At 49.5% G+C, this 25,582-nt stretch overlaps 1 protein-coding gene across 1 annotated transcript in view; it reads right to left on the bottom strand.

Moving 5' to 3' along the window:
- Nlgn4x (neuroligin 4 X-linked) overlaps positions 1 to 19,662 on the bottom strand; it is a 79,866-nt gene extending 60,204 nt beyond the window's left edge. Inside the window, 4 exon segments of the mRNA XM_077793929.1 lie at positions 19,192 to 19,416; positions 19,419 to 19,563; positions 19,565 to 19,635; positions 19,638 to 19,662. Of these exon segments, the coding sequence (XP_077650055.1) occupies positions 19,192 to 19,416; positions 19,419 to 19,563; positions 19,565 to 19,635; positions 19,638 to 19,662 (466 nt within the window).
- Positions 19,663 to 25,582: the final 5,920 nt, after the last annotated feature.

The following is a 25,582-nucleotide window of genomic DNA, read 5'->3' as shown; positions in this document are numbered from 1 at the left end:
ACGCACGGTCCATAAGTCATACCGCTTGATTCTCCTGTCTCTCGTGTAAACCTCGCAACCATGACATTAATTGTGTAGGAAAAACATTTTAAACCTGTCAATTATGTCTATTTTCCAGTAAAATGTGAAAAACAAATAATAAAGCATCAATTCAAACACTTTTTTTAAAAAATCAGAGACGTTTATCTTAAAAGCACAAAATAAGAGCCTGTTTTTCCCTAAATCATCGAGAACATGCAGAATATGTCACCAATTCTGTGTTAATAAGTGCTCATTAATTGTGCTTGTGCTGGTGGGAGACTTTATTTGCGTGGTGCAATGAGTGTGTGTGTGTGTGTGTGTGTGTGTGTTTGGTGCCCAAGGACGAACCCAGAGCTCCACACACGCTAGGAAGCTGCTCTGTCCCTGACCAGCCCCTTTCCCCGTCCCGTGCACGCCGTGCTTTGAGACACTGGCTGGGCAGACTCCCCCTCTGAGCAGAGAACCCACTGGTCACCGGGTCCCTCACTGGGGACAGTTGGAAAGGAGCCTCCGTCCACTCAAGCCATGAGCCCTCGGTGGCCTGCAATGGAGCAGGCAGGGGGCCAAGCCAAGGTAAGGGCAGATGCATCCAATGAAACCATCTAGGCAGCTGCGTAAGCCAGACAGAGAGGTGAGCAGACCACAGGGGTCAGAGCCGTGAATGTCCACGGGCAAACCAAGGCTGTCACTGCTGAATCCGCCGCTCCAGACTCCAGACTCCGCTGTCAGGATGATGGATCATGCACAGGGTCAGCAGATCAACAGACGCCAACGCCTCACCCCGTCTGAGGCATTTAGCAAAAGGGTCAGGAACGGTCACTCCTCCCCTGACTACTCCTCTGCCCCTTGGAGACCTCTAGCAATTTGGTCCCAAACATTCTTCACTGTCTTACAAAAAAATAAAATAAAATAAAAAACAGAAACAACACAGTGCTCAGGTTTCCTTCTCCTTCTAGAGATTCCGACAGTCTCTAGGCACTTGCTGTACCACCGAGCTGCACCCTCAGCCTTTCTAAAATTTTATTTGGAGGAAGGATCTCACTATGTTGCTGAGGCTGGCCTCCAACTTGCGATCCTCTTGCCTCAGCCTCCAAGGTCAATTGGATTATAAGCGTGCACCACTGCGTTCAGCAAAAGCCTACAACTGACTCCTGATTATCTCAAGGGAAACAGAGGCCAGTGCTTGACGACCTATCTGAACAGACTTCCCCCTGCTTTGTTTCCTGTTTCAACAGAACCAAGTGGATACGTGGGCCGTGGGCTGGGACCTTGGTTCTCAGTAAGATCATGGTCAGGAATTCGACTCTCAGGAGGGGGGGTGCCCATCCACCAATTTTTTTCTTCTGTAATGGTAACCCGCCACCTGCCAATGGTGGTACCGACATCACCACCATCGTCACTATCATCTCCTTGAGCATCATCGTCACCACCATCACTAGGACCAGCATCAATATCATCCCAACCACCATTACCACCATCACCATCACAAACACCATGATTACCACCATCATCATAACCATCACCATCATCACCACCATCACCACCATCACCATTATCACCACCATCATTACCATCATCACCAGCATCACTAGGACCATCATCACCACCATCACCACCATCACCACCATCATCATAACCATCATCATCATCACCACCATCACCACCATCACCACCATCACCACCATCATCACCAGCATCACTAGGACCATCATCACCACCATCACCACCATCACCACCATCATCATAACCATCATCATCATCACCATCACCACCATCATCATAAGCATCATCATCATCACCATCACCACCATCAAGACCATCATCACCATCAAGACCATCATCATCATCACTATCACCACCATGATAACCATCACTATCATCACCACCATCATCACCACCACCATCACCAACACCTTGATCATCACCACCTCACCAGCATCACTAGAACCATCATCACCATCACCACCATCATCATCATCATCACCACCATCACCATCATCATGAACATCACCACCATCATAACCACCATCACCACCATCACCACCATCATCATCATCATCACCACCATCACCATCATCATGAACATCACCACCATCATAACCACCATCACCACCATCACCACTATCATCACCATCACCAGGACCACCATCACCAACACCTTGACCATCACAACCTCACAAGCATCACTAGGACCATCATCACCATCACCACCACCATCACTACCATCATCATGTACATCACCACCATCATAACCACCATCACCACCATCACTACCATCACCACTATCATCACCATCATCAGGACCACCATCACCACCACCATCACTATCATCACAACTACCACCATCATCATCATCATGATCACCATCACCACCATCACCATCATCACCACCATCACCACCATCATCATCATCATGAACATCACCACTATCATAACCACCATCACCACCATCACCACTATCATCACCATCACCAGGACCACCATCACCAACACCTTGACCACAGGGGTCAGAGCCGTGAATGTCCACGGGCAAACCAAGGCTGTCACTGCTGAATCCGCCGCTCCGGACTCCAGACTCCGCTGTCAGGAGGTGGATCATGCACAGGTCAGCAGATCAACAAACGCCAATGCCTCACCCCGTCTGAGGCATTTAGCAAAGGGTCAGGAACAGTCAGTCCTCCCTGACCGCTCCTCTGCCCCTTGGAGACCTCTTGCAGTTTGGTCCCAAACATTCTTCACTGTCTTACAAAAAAAATAAAATAAAATAAAAAAAACAGAAACAACACAGTGCTCAGGTTTCCATCTCCTTCTAGAGATTCCGACAGTCTCTAGGCACTTGCCGTACCACCGAGCTGCACCCTCAGCCCTTTCTAAAATTTTATTGGAGGAAGGGATCTCACTATGTTGCTGAGGCTGGCCTCCAACTTGCAATCCTCTTGCCTCAGCCTCCAAGTCAATTGGATTATAAGCGTGCACCACTGTGTTCAGCAAAAGCTACAACTGACTCCTGATTATCTCAAGGAGAACAGAGGCCAGTGCTTGACGACCTATCTGAACATGGACTTCCCTGGCTTTGCTCCTATTTCAACAGAACCAAGGTGATACGGGGGCCGTGGGCTGGGACCTTGTTCTCAGTAAGATCATGGTCAGGATTTCGACTCTCAGGAGGGGGGGTGCCCCATCCACCAATTTTTTTCTTCTGTAATGGTAACCCGCCACCTGCAATGGTGGTACCGACATCACCACCATCGTCACTATCATCTCCTTGAGCAGCATCGTCACCACCATCACTAGGACCACCATCAATATCATCACAACCACCATTACCACCATCACCATCACAAACACCTTGATTACCACCATCATCATAACCATCACCATCATCATCACCATCATCACCACCATCACCACCATCACCACCATCATCACCATCATCACCACCATCACCAGCATCACCACCATCACCACCATCATCACCATCATCACCACCATCACCAGCATCACTAGGACCATCATCATCACCATCATCACCACCATCACCATCATCACCACCATCACCACCATCACCATCATCACCATCACCTCCACCATCACTAGGACCATCATCATCATCATCATCACCACCATCACTAGGACCACCATCAATATCATCACAACCGCCACCATCATCATAACCATCACCATCATCATAACCATCACCATCATCACCATTGCCACCATCATCATTACCACCATCATTAGAGTTAGTGATAACCATCACCACCATCACCACCATCACTAGGACCATCATCACCATCATCATCACCATCACATCGTCACTATCACCATCATCATCATCAAGACCATCATCATCACTATCACCACCATCACCACCATCACCATCAGCACCATCAACCAACACCTTGATCACCACCATCATCATAACATCAGCACCATCACTATCGTCACCATCACCATCATCACTACCTCGCCATCATCACCACCATCACCACCATCACCACCACCACCACCACCACCATCATCATCATCATCACCATCATCATCATCACCATCATCACCATCACCATCATCATCATCACCATTACCACCATCACCATCACCACCACCATCATCATCATCACCACCATCATCACCACCATCAACATCATCATCACCATCTTTATCACCATTACCACCCTCATCATGATCATCACCACCACCATCATCACCTCCATCAACATCATGATCACCACCACCATCATCACCTCCATAACATCATGATCATCACCACCATCATCATCACCTCCATCAACATCATGATCACCACCACCATCATCACCTCCATCAACATCATGACCACCACCACCATCATCACCTCCATCAACATCATGACCACCACCACCATCATCACCTCCATCAACATCATGACCACCACCACCATCATCACCTCCATCAACATCATGATCACCACCACCACCATCATCACCTCCATCAACATCATGACCACCACCACCATCATCACCTCCATCAACATCATGATCACCACCACCATCATCATCACCTCCATCAACATCATGATCATCACCACCACCATCATCACCTCCATCAACATCATGACCACCACCACCATCATCATCACCTCCATCAACATCATGACCACCACCACCATCATCACCTCCATCAACATCATGACCACCACCACCATCATCACCTCCATCAACATCATGATCACCACCACCATCATCATCACCTCCATCAACATCATGATCATCACCACCACCATCATCACTCCATCAACATCATGACCACCACCACCATCATCATCACCTCCATCAACATCATGACCACCACCACCATCATCACCTCCATCAACATCAGACCACCACCACCACCATCATCACCTCCATCACAATCATTCATCACCACCCATCATCACCTCCATCAACATCATGATCATCACCACCACCATCATCACCTCCATCAACATCATGACCACCACCACCATCATCACCTCCATCAACATCATGACCACCACCACCATCATCACCTCCATCAACATCATGACCACCACCACCATCATCATCACCCTCCATCAACATCGTATGATCACCACCACCACCATCATCACCTCCTTCAACATCATGATCATCACCACCACCATCATCACCTCCATCAACATCATGATCACCACCACCATCATCACCTCCATCGACATCATGATCACCACCACCATCATCACCTCCATCAACATCATGACCACCACCACCATCATCATCACCTCCATCCAACATCATGATCACCACCACCACCATCATCACCTCCATCAACATCATGATCACCACCATCATCATCACCTCCATCAACATCATGATCACCACCACCACCATCATCACCTCATCAACATCATGATCACCACCACCACCATCATCACCTCCATCAACATCATGATCATCACCACCATCATCATCACCTCCATCAACATCTTCATCTGTGAGCACCACTATCTTCATCTTCAAAATCATCATTATCCCCACCACCATCTTCAATTCCATCACCACCATCACCACTGTCATCAAAAATCATCATTGATACCATCATCATCATCATCATCATTATCTATTACGATGATGTCATTCACTTATGAGTTGATTGTTCCCTTTGGCCCATGGCTTGTCCGTGTTGTTTAATTTGATGAGATTTTAAAGATCTAGAGCTGAGGATCCCTTGTTGCACATTCCTCAATCTCCCCACCCACAGGTTTGCATCTCACCTACGTCATCTCCACCCTCATTCTAGAAAGTCACCTTGCCCCATGCTCTATGGCCCATGGCTTCTTCAATTGGTATCATCTTTTTCTTTCAGGTGATTTCCAGTGACAGAAAGGAGTGGTCTCCTTATTTGTTCTATTTAATCCCACCTGACGGTGGACTGCTCTTGGACGCGTCCTACATAGATGGAGTGTCACTTCTCCTTCTCTGGTTGTGCATGAGGTAGAATCACCTGGTCCTGGGGTCATATGTGCACTCAGGGTCATGATGTCCCTGCTCATTCTCCTGTCCCCCTACCCCACACCCCACCTGTCCCCTCACTCCCCGCTGCCTAACCCAAAGTACCTAAGGAGTGATTTCTATGCTTGGTTCAAAAATGCTCTTGTGCATTAACCAAAAGTCTAACTTATATTGTTAAGAGACAGAGAAAGATCCTCTTTCTCGTGATCCCCTCCAGGGTCACTAAAATGTGGATGCCTGGGACCAAGTTCTGTAAATGGTAAGTCCGTGGGGACCTGGTGGGAGCCAAGAAACCAGCATTTGAGAAAGTTCTCGACTTGATTGACAGCAACAGCTCTCTGGCATTGACCTTCTGCACCGGCCCTTGATGTGCACCTGTTAACCAGATGATCCCCCACGAATTCAGACACTATCCCTTCCCATCGGGGGTCAGAAAACGTTTTCTATAAAGGGCAACCGTATGACATACTCTAGGTTTTGAGGATTATATGGTCCCCGATGCAACTCGTGAGCCATTACAGGGTTGAAATAGCCCTGGGCAATACACACATGAGATGTCACTGTTTTTCCTTAAAGTCTTTTGTAAAAAATATACAGCAACAGGAGAGGGAGTTCATGGGTTATACCCCGCACCTTGTTCACCTTTGTTCCAGCAGGGATGATATCCCCTTCCAGGTGGATGCTGGACCTCGTTGGGCTTCTCGGGTTTCATTCATCCCATCTGTCGATACTCTCTCTACCTCAGCAGGTACCCGGGGCACAGCACTGTGCCATTAGCTGACCGCAAGCAGTGGCTGCCCTTCAGCTGCTCGGCTGAGCACACACTCCCCATGCACAGCTCCTCCGTTCCTTAAGAGAGGCTCAGCCGGGAAAATCAATATGAGCTCGGCCTCACGGCCTCCATCGGGGAGAAGGCTGTTTTCTCCATGTCAATTCTCCCCGCACACAATCACTGGGTCCATGACGGATCCTTCACCTTTCCCCTAAGGCCATTCCCACCTGGACTCCGGGGGGCAGGGGCGGAAGAGATGTTTCCATCTCTCTCCAACGGGCTACATCATCACATTGGTCACAGTCCACGGTGCTAACCACTACCTGCCCATCTCCTCCAATAGGCTTGTGAGAAGATGCACCTGTATCAGCAAAGGCGCTGCCATTGTGCTACTCTGCAGCTCACACAGAAGGACGTTTTTCATGATGGAGGGAGAGGAGGAGAACAGGGTTCCATAAATCCTTCAAGGCTCTGGCTCCAATCACTTAAAACTTTCTTCCAACTCCTTCCTACAAGGTGCTACTACCTACCAATACCATCAAGCCGGAGATCAAGCTATTAAGGTTTCCTTTGCAAAAGCTCATGGTTGAAAGGTGGACCCCAAATGCAATAATGAAGTAGGAAAGTGACTAGATCATGAGCTTCTGACCTCATAAGGGGATTAATCCATTGATATGGATTAATCTGTTGATGTGGATTAATGCATTAATGTGGATTAATCCACTAATGTGAATTAATCCATTGATATGGATTAATCCATTGATATAGGTTAATGCATTAATGTGGATTGATCCATTTATGTGGATTAATCCATTGGTGTGGATTAATCCACTGATATGCATTAATCCATTGATATGGATTAATCCATTAATATATATTAATCCACTGATATTAATCCATTGATATGGATTAATCCATTGATGTAGATTAATCCATTGATATGGATTAATGGACTTCAAAGAGAGTGGTGGAAACCATAGGCATAGGGGCATGACCAAGTAGGTCACATGTCTTGAAAGGGTATATGTTGTCTATGACTATTTTGTCCTTCCTCTGATTCCTATCCTGCCCTGAGATGAGCAGCTGTGCTCTGATACATCCCTCCGCCATGATGCCCTGCCTCAGGACAGGCCCACAGGGAGGAGACCAAGCCAGGATGAACTGAAATCTATGACCCTGTGAGCCCAGATAAACCTTTCTTCCCTGAGTTGTTTTTTTTCCCCCTCAGGCATTTCAACATAGCAACAGTAAACTGACTTATACAGAAACGATAGCAGAAATCCTAAGAAAAACGCATTGAACCCAGCACAACGCTAATGGTGCACAGTGCTGGATTTAGATGACTGCATAAGAAGGGAGACTGGTTTCTACGACCCAGTGAGCAGCAGGCAGCCTGGGGATCCTGCATCGTTCCTTGAGCCCCTCCACCAGGAGGTCCGGCATTGCCCTGAAGCCCGACATTTCACCCCATTGACAACTTCGACTGCAATTTGCACAAGTTCATTTTTCTCTTCCCCAAGACGGACTCTCTGAATTGACTTGTGCTTCAGTAAACCCACCCTTGAGCGAGAACTGGTAGACGAGACGGCAGGCACAGCGGGGGAACTCGGTGTTAAACAGCCTCATGGATTCGAGGTCATGATTTCCATCTGCAGATGCTGCGCACGCTGGCTCTCCTGTCCCCGGTGACCTCGACCCGGGAGAGCAGCTCTCAACGCTGAGCAGCCCGGATAACAGTCTAATGAAGATGCCCTGATCCCCCGCACGCTCTCATTATGTCCTCCTCAGTAGAAGCCACCGCGAGCTCCGGGTACTTACTAAACAGTGACATCGGGTCTCAAGCCGCTTTCTCATTTCCTAACTTCTAACTGAAAGAGACGCCTGGGTAACGTCCACCCTCCAAACTCATTTCCTGCACCGTTCCATCCATCCGTTTCTTCCCCGCGTCCTGGGGAATTGGGACCAGGGGCCTAGACACACAAGGCAAGGGCTCTACTACTGACCCACATGCCCAGGCTCTGTAAAAACTCTATTTGGAGACAGGGTCCCGCTCGGTTGCCGAGGCTGGCCTCAACCTTACCATCCTCCTGCCTCAACCTCCCAAGTAGCTGGGATGACAACAATGTGCGTTGGTGACATTAGCGTTCCATTTTCCTTTAGGGAACTGCCTCGTCCTCGTCTACCCTGAGCTAGATCGTGGTGGACTTACCCAGTCCCTTCTCCATGCAGGACTGGGCAGCGAACTCACGTCCAACGCTCTCTTTTCTCTGGAAACTGACCTTGGGTGGGTTGCCATGTGACCCCAAGGGCACCAATGGGCAGCCTTCCCTTTGTGGGCTCGGGGATGATGTCGTAAAGGGACACAGGTGACCCTCTGGATCACCAGCTGGACACAGTCTCTCTGAGAAAGCCCACGGAGAGCAAGAGAGATGGACCAACTCAGGTGACCAAGGGCAAGGATGGGACTTCTGGGCTCCATGTTGAAGTCACAGAGAACCCAGGACTCTGAGGAAGTTGGTGGAATGAACATTTTCTTTCCCCTTCTATGAATTCGACCCGAGTTCCCTCCAGGGGCTTCCAAACCGTTCAAAGTAATGATACTTAATAGGTCTCAAAATGTCAGTCCCCTCATGACGCTGATGGGAATGGTTCAAAGGTAGAATCTCTGTGTTACGAGTCGAGGCTCAACCTTCTCTGGGTCTTCTACTCTGAGTCCTGCCCATGAAGCATCAGTGTAGACCACAGTTGGGGTCCCCACTGAAATTTCAGTGATTGAGAAAGACATGGGATGTCCCCCCAAAGCTCATATGTGAGAAAGTACAAGAATGTCCAGAGATGGAAGGATTGGGTTATCGGAGGTGTGACATCATTAGTGGATTAATCCACTTGAATGCACTCACTGGGTGGTGACTGTAGACAGGTGGGGTGTGGCTGGCAGAGGGGGTCCCTGGGCTGTGCCTTGGGGTCTCTGTCCTGTCCCTGGTGAGCAGAGATCTCTCTGCTTCCTGGTGTAACCTAATAGTGGATTAATCCACTTGGATGGACTCACTGGGTGGTGACTGCAGCAGGTGGGTGTGGCTGGAAGAGGGGTCCCTGGGCTGTGCCTTTGTGGTCTCTGTCCTGTCCCTGGTGAGCAGAGCTCTCTCTGCTCCCTGGTGTAACCTAATAGTGGATTAATCCACTTGGATGGACTCACTGGGTGTAGACTAAAAGTGGATTAATCCACTTGGATGGACTCACTGGGTGGTGACTGCAGCAGGTGAGGTGTGGCTGGAGGAGGGGTCCCTGGGCTGTGCCTTGGGGGTCTCTGTCCTGTCCCTGGTGAGCAGAGCTCTCTCTGCTCCCTGGTGCCCTGTCCTGAGCTGCTCTCCTCCTCCAGGCCCTGCCGCCATCTTGTTCTGCTCCCCTTGGGCCAGAGCCATGGAGTCAGCCACCAGGGACTGGACCTCGGACACCGTGAGCCCAAATAAACATCCCACAGGTTAGAAGCAAGTCCTAGGTCCTGGCCACATCTTAGGGGGAGGATTATTCCACAAGAGAAGTGTCACTTGGTTGGAAAACACTCACCTTGGGGAGCCATCAACCAAACCCATCCCCCAGGATGGATAATAGTCATAGAACACGTCACCCCAACTGGGTGGAATCAAGCCATGGGACTTTGCATCATAGCCACTCACGTCTCCTCAATCCAGAGGAAGCTTTTTCGGCAGATAAACTTTGTTCTTATCCAAACTATGAGCTTTTGCTATTTTTTTGGGGGGGGAGGGAGGATGGTTCCCTCTCCAAGTGGTCAACGTGTTCTCCACGGCATTTCTCACCTGTTGCCAGTTGCATCAAACTTTTCAGCCACCTCCCATCCCAACACCTGAGGTTCCTGGCATGTGGGGACAACCCACCATGTCCTGTCTGGGGAGGGTCCTTACTGTGCATTGGGGATCCTGAGGTTGGAATCTCAGTCACAAAGGGCTCTGTCTTCATGTGTGCGGGTGGCAGGTAGAGAGAATCCACTTGCTCTTGCTTTCTGAATCAGGTTGCAAATCAGATTATCTCCTAAAAAAAACTGACAGAAGCATGTGGCTTCTGGCTCAAAAAAAAAAATCAGTCTGTGTTTTAGGCATGTCGGAAAAAAATTAAAAATCCAGCCTGAACTCTTGAGTTGACTGATGACTTAGAGAGACGAATGAGGGGATAAAAACATGTGTATTGGGGACATCGGGATGCTTTGTGCAATTCCATGCAGTGACCAGGGTCAGCCTGCTGCAGAGGGTGACCTGGAAGGGGCGTGAGGTGGAATTTGTCCAGAGTCACAAATCAGCCTCTTGAGGGAAGACGACCGTAGACTCCATCTCCGCCATGAGGCTGAGTGGGTGAAGATCCCCAGCTGTTGGAGAAATTACCTGCGGGACGTATCGGTCGCCCTGCAAAACATGCCCATGGCTCTGGTTCAAAGAGAGCCACCCATCCAAGGGCCTTTGAGTACAGAGGACCTCCTCCTTCCTCTGCAAACGCCCTGGTCTTCAAAGCCACTCGGCTCCAGGAGCAAAGAGCAGCTTGTAAAATCCTGATTATAATGAAGCTCTGTTGAGAGCCACAGCCAAAGCGGCCCCAGCAAACTTGCAGCTGATTGGCTCACAGCGGCCCTCGTAAACTTCCACCTGATTGGCTCACCATGGCCCCAGCAAACTTGCAGCTGATTGGCTCACAGCAGCCCTAGTAAACTTCCAGCTGATTGGCTCACCATGGCCCCAGCAAACTTCCAGCTGATTGGCTCACTGTGGCCCCAGCAAACTTCTAGCTGCCAGCTGATTGGCTCACAGAGGCCCCAGCAAACTTTCAGCTGCCAGCTGATTGGCTCCTCTGCGGTGATGCTCATTGGGCTGTTTCCCCGCCCTTTCAGACCATGGAACTGCTCATTGGGGGACTCTTTTGGCTCCGCCCACTCAACCCAGCCAATCGGCCTCCAGAGCAGGAGGTGTGGGGGGTTGAGAGGCTGGTGGGAAGCCGGTGGTGGCAGTGGGCTCTGAGGGAGTTCCTGAAGAGCTGTGTGGTGCAGTGTGTGGTTCTAAAAATAAAGTTCGTTTCTGCTTGACAAGTGGCTCCCGAATTGTGCCCAGCCAGACTGCGGCATTTGGTGGCCCGTATGGGAGGGCGGGGGGGGGTACCTTTTCATCTCTGCTGAGAGCACCCAAGGGTTAATGAGCAGGAAAACTCAGTCTGTGAAAGGGACAGGATTGAAAGACCCCCTGAGGCTCCTCCTCTTGGAAGACAGGCGGCTTCTGCCATTGAAGTCCCCATTGATGTCCCGGAGGACGATTTCTCCACTTCAGATGGAGACTGGGTGTTGGAAACGGGGGATCTTCTCAGTGGAGGCTGATTTCCTGTGAGTCTCATGCACGAAGGTGCTGCCCACAGAGCCGGGAAGCATTTGGGTTGAAAGCAGCTGGACGGACGATTTACATGACAGGCAAGAAAATGTCACCAAGGGGAACCTCCTGTCCCTCGATGGAACCTTACTTACTGCAGGGTCTACTGAGAGGCACAGCTCGCCTCCCTATTTATTTTGCATGAAATTTCACGTAGGAATCCGGCCATCTCACAAGGCTGATATGCACAAGCAGGTGCTGTGCTCGGTCAATGACACTTGGGTCACCCTCATGTTGTATCCAATGTGGATCCCTCCCCCGCTTCCCGATTGGCACTTTTTATATCCAGGTGAATCTAAAGAGGCGATAAGCAAGAATCGGGGTGTCCAGGAGGTTGGCGAGAAGGGGCTCATTGTGACTGTAGGAGACGACTTCTTGCACATACGTGTCAAGATGGGTCGGAAATCTTTCACTATTTTTACTTATGATTTATCTGCCACCAGTTTCTAATCCTCCACCTTCCATCCAAGATGAGGTCCTGAGAGGAAGGGTCAATCAACATAAAACGGAAGCCATGGGAGGGTGCTGAGGTTGTGTACTGATTTATTGCTTAGCAGCTGATCCCAGAGTCACGATGATTCTAATAACCAGTTACAGTGATGGGGACAGACAGACCTGGGTTGTGGGACACAAGTTTCAGGGGACAATTCTATCAATGGCCCCTGGTGCTGACCTCACAGCTTCCTTCCCAGAAGCCCTGGACCTGCAGCCCTGCCTGGCCTCCGGGCACAGCCTCCGCCACTGTCCTCACACACCACCTGTGACCTGCAGGGGACATGCAGGGGACATGCAGGCGGGAAACCATGTCCCTGAGAGGAACCAGGGGACCCTGAAGGGGGGACTTCTGTGACCCTGACGCAGACCAGGTCCCGGGACCCAGGGGGACGAGGATCCTTCCTCCAACCCTAAAATCTGCAAGAACAGGTTCCACTGAGCACCAGGCAGCAGGGGCCAGGGGGACCCAGAGTGGCCATGGCCGTGGGGACTGGAGGGTCGGAGGTCACCCTGCTGTCCCTCAAAGTCAGGAGGGGACCTGGGCGGGGCTCTCTGGGGACTTCCCTGGGACCCCCATAAAACTGGAGGGCAGGAGGGGCACGCTGTCCCTGTCCTCTCTGAGAGGACCCCTCTGTCCCCTGAGAGTGTCCCCTTCCCCTCTCCATCCCTTCAATACACTCCTGCCTGTCACTCTGAGTGACAGGTCCAACATCTTTCTGACTTGACCCCAAGAATCGGGATTTGCAGTGGGGACCCTCACTGTCTCAATTTCCCAGAACAATATTATTGTTATTTTTAATCGCTCAGAACACGAAATATTTTAAAATGCCGAAAGAGCGAGAGAATATGTAAAATGAATGACGACGTCCCACCCAGCTGTGCCCTCTGACAATCAATTTAGTCATATAGAAGGTTCTAGAAAGGAACCCTCTTCAGTCGCTCCATCCTGCAAACCAGCCTGTACCCAAAAGGATGCTCTGCACCGAGCACCGTATCTGGAGCCGTGTTCTAGAACAACGTGTCTCAGGACCCGTGGTCGACGGTGAAATGCACCGTCCCTGTTCTGGGTCACTTTGCTTGGTTCCATTTTTGGCAGAACCTCCTGTGGATGTCGATGGGTTAACACAGACTCGCTCCTGCCGACACGGTGACGTCTTCGTTTTTTACGATGGTTTTTCTGCCGTGTGCATGACACTGGCTTATTCGAGACTCGACAAAAATGAAAAATAAAATGAATTTCTCATGAAAACTTTGCAATAGGGACACCTGGCCACTCGGTCCCTCTGGGCTCTAGGGACGCCTTCCGAGAAACCCATCTTAACGCCGTCTTCATGATCTACTTCTCTAAGTCCAACCGAATGCCAAAATCCACTCAACAACGCAAAAATGAGCCAATTCAGGGGAAAAAAATAAGTATGATAACAACACACAGGCTTCTTTAAAAAATGAGAATCCACCCTAATGTGGTTTTTGTTAAAACAAAAAACTTTCGAGATGAAACGCCTTTGGTCTCGTATCTTGCCAGTCTGTTGCTACTTGAAAAATTATAAACATTTTTTTTTCTGCAATGAATTAAGCAACCTAATTAGAAAACGAGGTGCAGGCAGCTTAGGTGGAATTGGGGGAATCCCCTTTTTTTAACGGTAATTGCACTCCACAAACATCCGATTAGCAGGGGCTCGTGTGTCTAGGAACTGGTCGACGTGCTTTAGGGGGACGGACTCATTAAGCCACCAAATCCAACTCTGCTTACACTCAGGGAAACTCGGGCTTTGGAGAAGCAGCTGGATAACTTAAATTGCAACCCCCCATCCCCAACTCCCAACAGTAGGCTGCACCCAAAGGTCCCAGGAATCTGGTCTAGAGGGAAGACTTTGGCTGCCCACAACGTTTTGCTAAGATCATTTGTGAAATGGACATTCCGTTGACCTTCACGAGCTTCAAGCAAAGAGCTAATTTTAAGTGCCCGAGGTTAATAAGGTGTAAATGCTTATATTGTTATTAACAATTATTTTTGTGGTATCAGGGATTGAACCCAGGGGTGCCTAACCACTGAGCCACACCCATCCCTTCTTTATCTTTTTATTAACAGAATTTGGGTAAGTTGCTGAGGCTGGCCTCGACCTTGCCGTCCTCCTTCCTCAGCCTCCCGAGTGACTGAGATTACCCGTAGGCACCACCGCGTCCTGATTTTGAGCTCAGCTGATGGACACACGTTAGTTGTTCCACCCACAACCACCTTCTCCTTCTGCTGCTTAAGATCATTACTGAAATCACAGTATTCCAAGGCCAGGGGCCATCTGCACACCCTCCCAGGACTAGTGTTTTGCTGGTATTGTTCAGAATTAGGGGTTTCTGAGTCTAATGTAAGCTCCACACGCTCGGCGTAGAATAGGTGCTAGGAAATATCTTGGGTGGTGAAGATAAATCGACCCTATTCCTTGTTTTCATGAGAACCGCCCCCACCCACCCGTGTGCCCTGCATCTGTCCCACCCGAGCACCCCAGATTTCCCACTCTTTCTCTGGCCCAGTGTGGGTCCCTGAGCCAACCGGCCAATCAAATCTCTTCCATGTGGATCAGGAGGCTGAGGAAGGAGGACAGCCAGTTCAAGGCCAGCCTCCACAATTGAGCGAGGCACTAAGCGATTTAGCAAGATCCTGACCCTAAATAAAATGCAAAAAAATGGCTGGGGATGTGGCTCAGGGGTAAGAACCCCTGGGTTCAACCCCCAGTTCAAAAAAAAACAAAACTCACTCTTTCCTGGAATTTTTATAATGGAATTAAAAGCACTGTGTCCCCACTTGGGCAGCTGAGAACCACAGAATCTAACCCTCGGCTCCTGTAGGGCAGAGGCTCAACCCCCCCCCCCCCCGCCTGCAAAGAGAGAAGCCAGGAACCAGGCAGAAAAACGTGGGTTTTTTTTTTTTTAATTTCTTGGTTCCAGTCACGTCTTGGTTAAGTCACACCCATAACATCCCGAATCTGGATTCTCTGAATTTGCAATGAATTGTGCTTTTACTCAGCTTGTTCATTGCTGGGACCAAAAGACACAAGCAAAACAATTTTAGAGGAAGAAAAATTTATTTGGGGCTCCTGGTGTCTGAGGTTCAGTCCTGGTGGCCGACTCCATGGCTCTGGCCCAAGGGACCAGAACAAGATGGCGGCAGGGCCTGGAGGAGGAGAGCAGCTCAGGACAGGGCACCAGGGAGCAGAGAGAGCTCTGGCTCACCAGGGACAGGACAGAGACCCCAAAGACACAGCCCAGGGACCCCCTCCTCCAGCCACACCCCACCTGCTGCAGTCACCACCCAGTGAATCCATCCAAGTGGATTAATCCACTATTAGGTTACACCAGGGAGCAGAGAGAGCTCTGCTCACCAGGGACAGGACAGAGACCCCAAAGGCACAGCCCAGGGACCCCCTCCTCCAGCCACACCCACCTGCTGCAGTCTCCACCCAGTGAGTCCATCCAAGTCGATTAATCCACTATTAGTCTACACCTCTTACAACCCAATCATTTCACAACATGGCGGCAGGGCCTGGAGGAGGAGAGCAGCTCAGGACAGGGCACCAGGGAGCAGAGAGAGCTCTGCTCCCCAGGGACAGGACAGAGACCCCCAAGGCACAGCCCGGGGACCCCCTCCTCCAGCCACACCCCACCTGCTGCAGTCACCACCCAGGAGTCCATCCAAGTGGATTAATGCACTTATTAGTCTACACCCAGTGAGTCCATCCAAGTGGATTAATCCACTGATCAGGTTAAGTGTCTCATAACCTGATCATTTCACCTCTGGACATTCTTGCCTGGTCTCATCGAGAGCTTTTGGGTGGCACCTCATATCCAGATCTCAACAAAGTCACAGCAAACAAGTGGCCCTCCGATGAATCTTTTCCCCCCCATGGCCCATGGAGTCTGGGTAGATTTCGGTCCCTTGGAGACCCATGATCCTGATGTCCGTAGGGATTTCAGAAAGGGTGGGGGGTTTGAAAGCATCAATACTGTGCTAGAAATGGAATCCTGATGTCGATCTAATGCCATCGATGAGACCCGAGCTCATTCTGCCTTGATGTAGTGGACGCTCGCTGGTCAACCTCTCTGGAGTCCTGCAAGCTGTGTAGACCTTTCCAGCCAGAGCCACTGACCTTGGAGGATCTTGCAGGCATGGGAAACAGGACTCCCATGTGGAACATTTCCAACACGCAGTCAGGACAGCAGGGATCCGGACCCAGCTGGTTCACGTGCCTAGACCTGTACATTCAGAACGTCCACTGATCACATCACCCGTCGGGATCTCGTGACGCCTTCAGGGTACGGCTCAGCCAGGTGGACACCCCATCCACTTCTCTGGAAAACACTTTTCCCCAAATGACCACGGAGCCCCGTCCCCAGCCCTATTTTGCATTTTATTGAGACACAGGGTCTCCCTGAGCTGCTTACGGCCTCGCTTTGGTGGAGGCTGGCTTTGAACTCGCGATCCTCCTGCCTCAGCCTCCCAAACTGTGGGATGACTGGTGTGAACCACCGCGCTAGGTATATTCCCTTTTTCTTTTAACTGTGATTCTAAACAAAGCCACGAGTCCTCAATTAAATGAGGGAAGTCCCCATAGATTGGCATGTCTGCCTTCATGGACCCCTTGATTGACAGTCATGGTGAGTTCCAATGTCACCCCTCCTTTATGAACTCACAAGGGACTTATTCTTCTCAGACTTTCGGAGCTTGGCGAATCAAACGTCCAAGCCGTCCTCTGCATTCCTGTCCCCGTGGGGGTCACTCTTCTGTCCCCCACACCCTGAGCGGATCCTGGCTAAATCCCTTCTCTTGTTCACAGCCATGTTCACACGCACCCCTCTGTACCCCGTGGGGCTGACGGACTGTGACCTTCTCCGCACAACTATCTGAAGGTTAAATATGCAACTCAAAGCTAATTAGCCCGTCTGCCCCTTGGCGCCCAAAGAGAAATGAATCATCTGCAAAAACATGAATAACGTCTCAACGTCCAGAAGGTAGGAATTCGTTAAATTGGTGATTTCAAGAATCGAGCCTCAGTTGAGTAGGTCCTGGTTTTTTACCAGTGAACACCCCCTTCCGCCAGACCCGCTTTAGTTTAAAGGGAAGTGGGTTCAATCATTCTGTTTTGGAAAGAAAAAAACGGAGTACATGGGTTAGGAGAGTCTTAATCCAGTAAGTGATTAATCCACTGATGTGGATTAACTCAAATGCACAAGTCGCGTAGGGCAGGAGGAGGTGGGCCACTGATCTGTGCTTTGGGGTACATGTTTGCCTGTGGTGAGAAGACAAAGACCTCTCTGTCTCCTGCTGGCCACGTCCTGAGCATCTTTTCCCTTCCGCCATGATGCTCTGCCTCACCTTGACCCAGAGCCATGCAGCCCGCCATCTTGAACTGAGACCTCTGAAACTCTGAGCCTCAAAAAGAACGTTTCTCCCTCTAAAAGGGTGCTTTTCAGGTCTTTTGCTCACAGGAGCAAGAAAAGTTGATTGGGATTGATTGATTGATTGATTGATCGACAGAACTGTGTGGTTTTTTGGGGGATGGGTGTGTGTGTGTGAGTAAATATTCTGGCTTTGGACTCTCTCCAGCCAAAGTCCACGATTCACATAGTTTGGGGAAACCCATTCATCTTCTCGGGCCCTTATAAGATTTCCAATTCCCGGGTCGGGACCGTACGCGCACATGGCCCCGCGCAGTGGAGAGCGCCCAGCGATGTCACCGTGACAACAAGGCGGAGAAGCCACAGAGCACTCACAGCAGGAGGGACGGTCCTCTCGATTGTCCCTGTGGTCGACCTAGGTGACACCCGGCCCCCACAACCTGGCTTTCCTGTAGCCTGGGGGACACTCGCTTCCTAGCATCGTGATGGGGGAAGAACCGCAGCACTCAAGCAGGTGGACGTCGGGGACCAGCGAGGGACAGTGTCCAGGGACGTGGACGCTAGACCTCCCGCCAGATATTTCCCAGAGACAGTGGGGAAAACGGACCCTCCATGGGAGAACCCAAGGACGAGATGGAGACCAACGCGTCACGGCCCCATGAGTTAACTCCTGCGGCTCCAAAAAGATCTCCATCGATTTTACCTTCTCCTTCCAAGAAATGGCGCACGGGAAAAAAATGAATAAGTCACCGGGGGAACGCGGTTCCGGAGAAAATGTGAATTTTCAAACACAAGGACGATAATGTCCTTAACGCTACAATAGATTCACCCCTTCCCCGATGACTCAGGGTTAGCACAGAACATCTAGGCTCATGCTAATTAGCACCTGTCATGAAAGCTGTAAACCATTCTTGGAAACCAACACATGAAAATAATCACAGTCATTAATGACCGTTTGGCTGGTCCATTAGCGACTCGGTGAATGTGCATGAGACCTGGATACATTGCTATAATAACTACGCCTGCATCGGAAACGTAGTGAAGCAGAAAGGTTGTTGGAGGAAAATCCGCATGGAGAGGCCATAAGAGAAGCACTTACCGTCTTCTGTGGGCACGTAGATGTTCAAGTAGAGGCAGTCCTCGTTTTGGTCTTGGACGTACGTCATCAAAGTATCCAGATTGGCTGTAAACCATATTGGGAGCATGTCGTGCAAGAGAGACCTCTCGTCCAGGTGTTGAGGGCACACGGCGGCGAACTGGGTGGCATTCCGGACACCGGTCCAGGAGGAAGGGGGTTCCGGGGGCTGGAACCTCCTCTCCCCGTGGGAGGCGAGGCATAGGGGACCCCCAAGTATTGCTCCACGGGACCCAAAATCTCATTGGGCAACGGTGTTCTTAGCCCCCGGATTTTGCCGTAGTTGGTGTTGACGAGGGGGTACTGGGCTTGGCTGTCGATGAGCGTGAACTTGATGGGCCAGGGCGGTGATCCACAGCAGGACGTTGGAGTTGAGCATGACGCAGACCGGGGTGAAGAACAAAGGACCCATAACAATCCCTTGGGCCTCGACATGGCTCACGGGCACATCCGCAGGGTGTCCAAGGGACAGGTGTCCAGGGGGAGAGAGTGACGGCGGGACGCCAGTTGGGGAGAGAGGGATGGGCAGCGGGGAGTCAAGGACCCAGGAGAGGCCACACCAGAGAGGCCACCTCACTCACGGCTCTTGGAGAAACCCAAGGTTAGGAGAAAACATGGCGGACGTGTTGGGGGCCCATCGCCCACGGGGCAAGGATCCTTTAATCCTGCAGCCCGATTTCCACAGGGGGGGACGCTGTCCAGAGAAATGGTGACCATCCAACAAGAATTCCTTACGAAGACTCCAAAGCCACCTAAAAAAGAAAGTAGAGAAGATTAAAGAAAGAAGGCTGTGGGCCTCTACCCTTGGTTGGCTCCGCCAGGCAACACACGACCATCGGGCGCCATGACGTGTGGCTATTGATGAGATGTCACAAAAAGGTACATCCCCTCATGGGGACCTGAATGCTCCTTGGGGTACTCAGTGGCAGACCCACATGGACATCCCGTCTCACCTCCCCGGATCGGAGCTCCTTTGGACATCGAAACACAGATGGCGCATCCCAAAAGCATGCCAAGGTCTGGTGGCTGGAGACGCCATTGGTCAGAGGGTTGACCCCTGCATCCCGATTTCTGGGGACGTCAATGTGTGGTCAGAGGGTTTAACTCTTCATACTGCACACGCTGCAAAGAATGAGGGTTGGATTTGGATGACGTTCATGGTGAGCTCTGAAGAAGCCATGAAAAAACATGGCGGACATGTTGGGCGCCCATCGCACCCGCCTTCCGTCTGTCTGGACCTGGATAATTTGATGACCTCATTCTTAAGACCGTTGATGAGGTTGTGCACCAGTAAATTGTACAGTAAATGAAAATGGTGTCTTTACAGATGGAAAACGGCTCATCAATTTTTGCACGAAGTACCTTCATGTATGTGTGGGTACTCACAGATATATATTTGGGGGTTCTAGAAATGGAAATCCGAGGCACTTTTCCACTGAGTTACCTCCCAATTCCTTTTGAGATGAGATCTCACAAATACTGGAGGCTGACCTCCAATTTGCGATCCTCCCGCCTTGGCCTCCCGGTGACTGGGATGATTGGCGTGAGCCACCACGCCCAACTAAATGGCATCTTTGAGAACTTCACCCTGGGGATAGGGTGACTGCATGGGTGTCCGCCATCCGAGACCTGGTTAATTGGGGTTGAATTGGGTGGGTGGATTTGTCGCAGGACTTTCAAGCTCACTCGAAGAAGAATTCTGCACCCTCTACTTTAGTTCTGCCCAGTCAACGTGGATGAGGATACCAGAGGGTACATGTTGCTCAGGTTGGGTCCTAGCTACACTCCACCGTTGAACCAGAATGGCCAAGTCATCCCGGGGGCTCGGGAGGCTGAGGCAGGAGAATCGCGAGGTCAAAGCCAGCCTCTGCCAAAGCGAGGCCCTCGGCAACTCAGGGAGACCCTGTCTCTGAATAAAATGCAAAATAGGGCTGGGGACGGGGCTCAGGGGTCGAGTGCCCTGAGTTCAATCCCTGGTACTCCCTCTAAAAAAAAAGTGCATGGCAACAAGGTGAATTCCAAGGAGTAAAGAAATTTTGTGAAAACAGCAAAAACGGTCAACTTCCACTGAATAAATACGAAGGTTGCACAAAACCGTGGTTTATCTCAGGACGGTATTTTGAGTTGATTTATGACTCAGATGGGGTTCACCTGTTACCTGGCTGAAGGAGTCTCTTCCTCTGCAGGAACACACACGTGTGCATGCACACACACACACGCACACCACACACACACACACACACGCACACACACACCATGCATCCCTGCCCAAGATGCCCGATTTGAACAGGGACTACCTGTTCATATTTGCACCTTGATTTCATCTGCTACGTGAGCAAGGTGACAATCGATTCTGTCATAAACCTCATTGTCCCCTCCCAACTCAGATCTAACCATTCTAAAGCACAGGTCTGATGGATCTGAAGTCCTGCTATCATCACTCCACTTCCATTCACAAACGTTCCTCTCTCCTGATGCCACTACCTACCCATGGCGCCATGTCTTACTCTCTTCAGGTATACTAATATTCCAACTGAGAGGGGTGCACACTTTCTCTTCTTTCTATGCAACTATCTCATAAGGGATTCACATGCTGCTCGATAAGGACACCAGGAAGAATCGGTGTCCCTACGGACGTATCCATTGCTGACCACAGGGCTTTCATCGTTGTACATGAACGGCAAGCGCAGGGATATAAGTGCCCGATTTTCGGTGTCTCCAATAATTTCCGAACACAAGTTTAGCATCTAGGGCAAGGGAACTGCAAACATCTCCATGCTCGGTGTTGACCTCTCCTGCCGGACTCAGTCTTACATCCCGACCGTCGGACCGCCCCGGGTTCTCAGAAGACTGTCCCTTAGAAATCTTCTGAGGCTCGTACAATCCTATTCTACAGCCCCCTCCCCAAATGGTTGCATGCTCTGAGCTCCCGTTTCAATAATCAGCAATTTTTCAGTCACTCAACCTGCACTCAACGCCACGTGCCCTGGGAATCCACGTTCACAAAGACCCCGACCCTCCAGGTGGCCTCAATGTGGAATAAGAGGGCCACGTGTCAATCATTGCCGATTGGTGAAATGAAGGTGCTGTCACAAATTGACAAATAGAGTAAGAAATGAACAGGAGCTAATAACAAATGGAAACACTGTACTAATAGATTATAATGAAAGTTGCATGAATGTAGCCAGACAGGGTGGCCCACACCTGAAATCCCAGTGGCTCCGGAGGCTGAGGCAGGAGGATCGTGAGTTCAAAGCCAGCCTCAGCCATAGGGAGGCCCTAAGCAGCTCAGGGAGATCCTGTCTCTAAATAAAATACATAATAGGGCTGGGGATGGGGCTCAGGGTCGAGTGCCTCTGATTCAATCCCTGGTACACTTCCCCCAAAAAAGAGTTATGTGAATTTGTTCTCTTCATCTCTCAAAATAGCTTCCAATACTCTATTAAACTTCTGTTCATGATGACGTGAGATGAAACTCTGCCTAAATGACGAGGTGAAGTGTGCCGAGAGCACCAGGCATTGTGCATGAGGGTCGTTATTAAGTAAGAAAAGGTTACCTGAACACAAGAAGAGCGGTACAGAACCCGTCCAGCTGATATCCAAGAAAACGACTAAGCGAGTCACGGGAGGGTAGCATATAACTTGTGGATACACTGGACGAATGGATTCCTCATGTCCTGGGCCCAGGGGAGCAGGACGGTACATCGTATTAGCAGGCTACTCCGACTAATTAGCCAGGTGACCTCTGCCACGTCCCTGGGTGCCTTGGCCTTGTCTCCCTCAAGTGCAAAGTGACAACCTGGACCTTGGACCAAGAGACCTCTGAAGCCGCTTTAGGTACAGAGACGCCCCAGTCCCAAAGACTGTCCTGTCCCAAGGCTGTTAATGAATTAGAGACACCCGGGGACAGAGGGTCCTGCACTCAGGTACAAGGCATCACCTCGGGGACGGATCCGCGCTCAAGCAATGACAAGCTGGTCACCCCCAAAGCATCGGCGTACGTTCTGCCCCACCGCCATGGGCACGGGACAGGCGAGTCCAAGACCCGTAACCTGCCCTGGCAGGACACCGACGGCCCCCGTGGTCCTCAGCTTGAATCCACACACGGCGCCCAGGGAAATCTCACGGGCTTGTCCCCAGTTCCCAATCGCACCCCTCACGGAACCCTGCCCTTCAGCTCACACAGCTCCGTGGACCCAGTGCGCAAGGGTTTGCAAGTGAATTCATCACATAGGCGCACGCACGTTCCATAGAGAAAGGGAACGTGGATACGTTACTGTGTTGCACACCCAAACGAACATCCAGATACATAGCTATAGAAAGCGCCTGCTGCATTATACACTATTCTATGTGCACATTATATATCCTATATCATCACTTATCATACATCTGTGCATATTATATAGTCTTATATATAGGAGCCCCAAAGTGTAGTATCACAGTGCTTAGGATGATCTGTGTGCGCGTGTGTGAATATATGTCTGTACACCCACATACGTAGGCACACATATATATGTATATTAAATACGATACACAGCCATGTATTATATATAGTGCACATACATGTACACAATACACCTATAGTGTTTATACACATGTGTGTGCATACAGGTACATATACTCATACATAGGTAGCATGTATACATGTATACAAGTAATTGATTCACATTAGTTCATATAAACATATATACAGTGGAACTTAGTATATCTACATATGCAAATGCAAATCACATACAGCAAGTTTGATATATTACACATGTGTGTGTATACCTAAAGTGCCAATATAGGTGAATATAAAAGCTAATCCCACATACTGTACTATACTATGTTAGGTGTACATCACATAAAGAAGCCCAAGAGCTTATTATCATATTGGTTAATGTGTTTGCACATATAGGCGTATGTGTGCACACACATATGTACAAATGCATGCATACATGTATATGTGTACATGTGCCTGAGTATATATGCACATAGATACACGCAGAGTCACTGCATATTTTTATATATTCGTACCATATATACACACATACATACATACACACATACACACACGTACACATACAACCACACGCATACACACATACACACCACATGCATACACACATACACACCACATGCATACACACACACATACACACCGCATGCATACACACATAGACACCACACGTATACACACATACACACTTACACACATACACACATGTATACACATGCACATGCCATATGTATACACATGTACACACATACACACCCACCACCTGTATACACACACACCCGCATGCATACACACATAGACACCACATGTATACACACATACACACTTACACACATACACACATGTATACACACGCACATGCCATATGTATACACATGTACACACATGCACACATACACACACCCACCACCTGTATACACACACACCACATGTATACACACTTACACACACATGCACACATACACACCCATCACCTGTATACACACACACCACATGTATACACACTTACACACACATGCACACATACACACACCCATCACCTGTATGCATACACACCGCATGCATACACACATAGACACCACACGTATACACACATACACACACATGTATACACACATGCATGCCATATGTATACACATGTACACACATACACACATACACACACATCACCTGTATATACACACACACCACATGTATACACACTTACACACACATGCACACATACACACACCCATCACCTGTATACACACACCACATGTATACACACGTACACACACATGCACACATACACACACCCATCACCTGTATACACACACCACATGTATACACACGTACACACACATACACACATATACACATATATAAATCATTTACCCAAAATATTCACACACAAAATATGAAAATTCATCTTATATACACTTTTCAATGTGCACGACTGCCATATATATATATATATATACATACATATAAGCTAATATGAAGTAATTCTTTATAAGTATAAACTAATATAAATCAATATCTATATATATATATAATGAACGATGTATCGACAAACATGAAGTAATTCTGTATCTATCAGACACAACACAGCGTATCTATTCTGTATCACACACACACATCACATATATTCCTATAATGTACCTAGAATTCCTATGCTACATCCATGTAATATACAACATCATTTCGTATTAGTTTTTATAAAGATGTATCTCACACACACACACACACGCACACATGCACACACACGCACACATGCACACACACACACACACATGCACACACATGCACACACATGCACACATGCACACACACACACATGCACACACACACACTGTATGTATATAAGTGGACGTCACA

The sequence above is a fragment of the Urocitellus parryii genome, chromosome X, assembly GCF_045843805.1.
Source record: "Urocitellus parryii isolate mUroPar1 chromosome X, mUroPar1.hap1, whole genome shotgun sequence".
Classification (NCBI taxonomy): Eukaryota; Metazoa; Chordata; class Mammalia; order Rodentia; family Sciuridae; genus Urocitellus; species Urocitellus parryii.
This window is presented reverse-complemented; position numbering and strand designations above follow the sequence as displayed.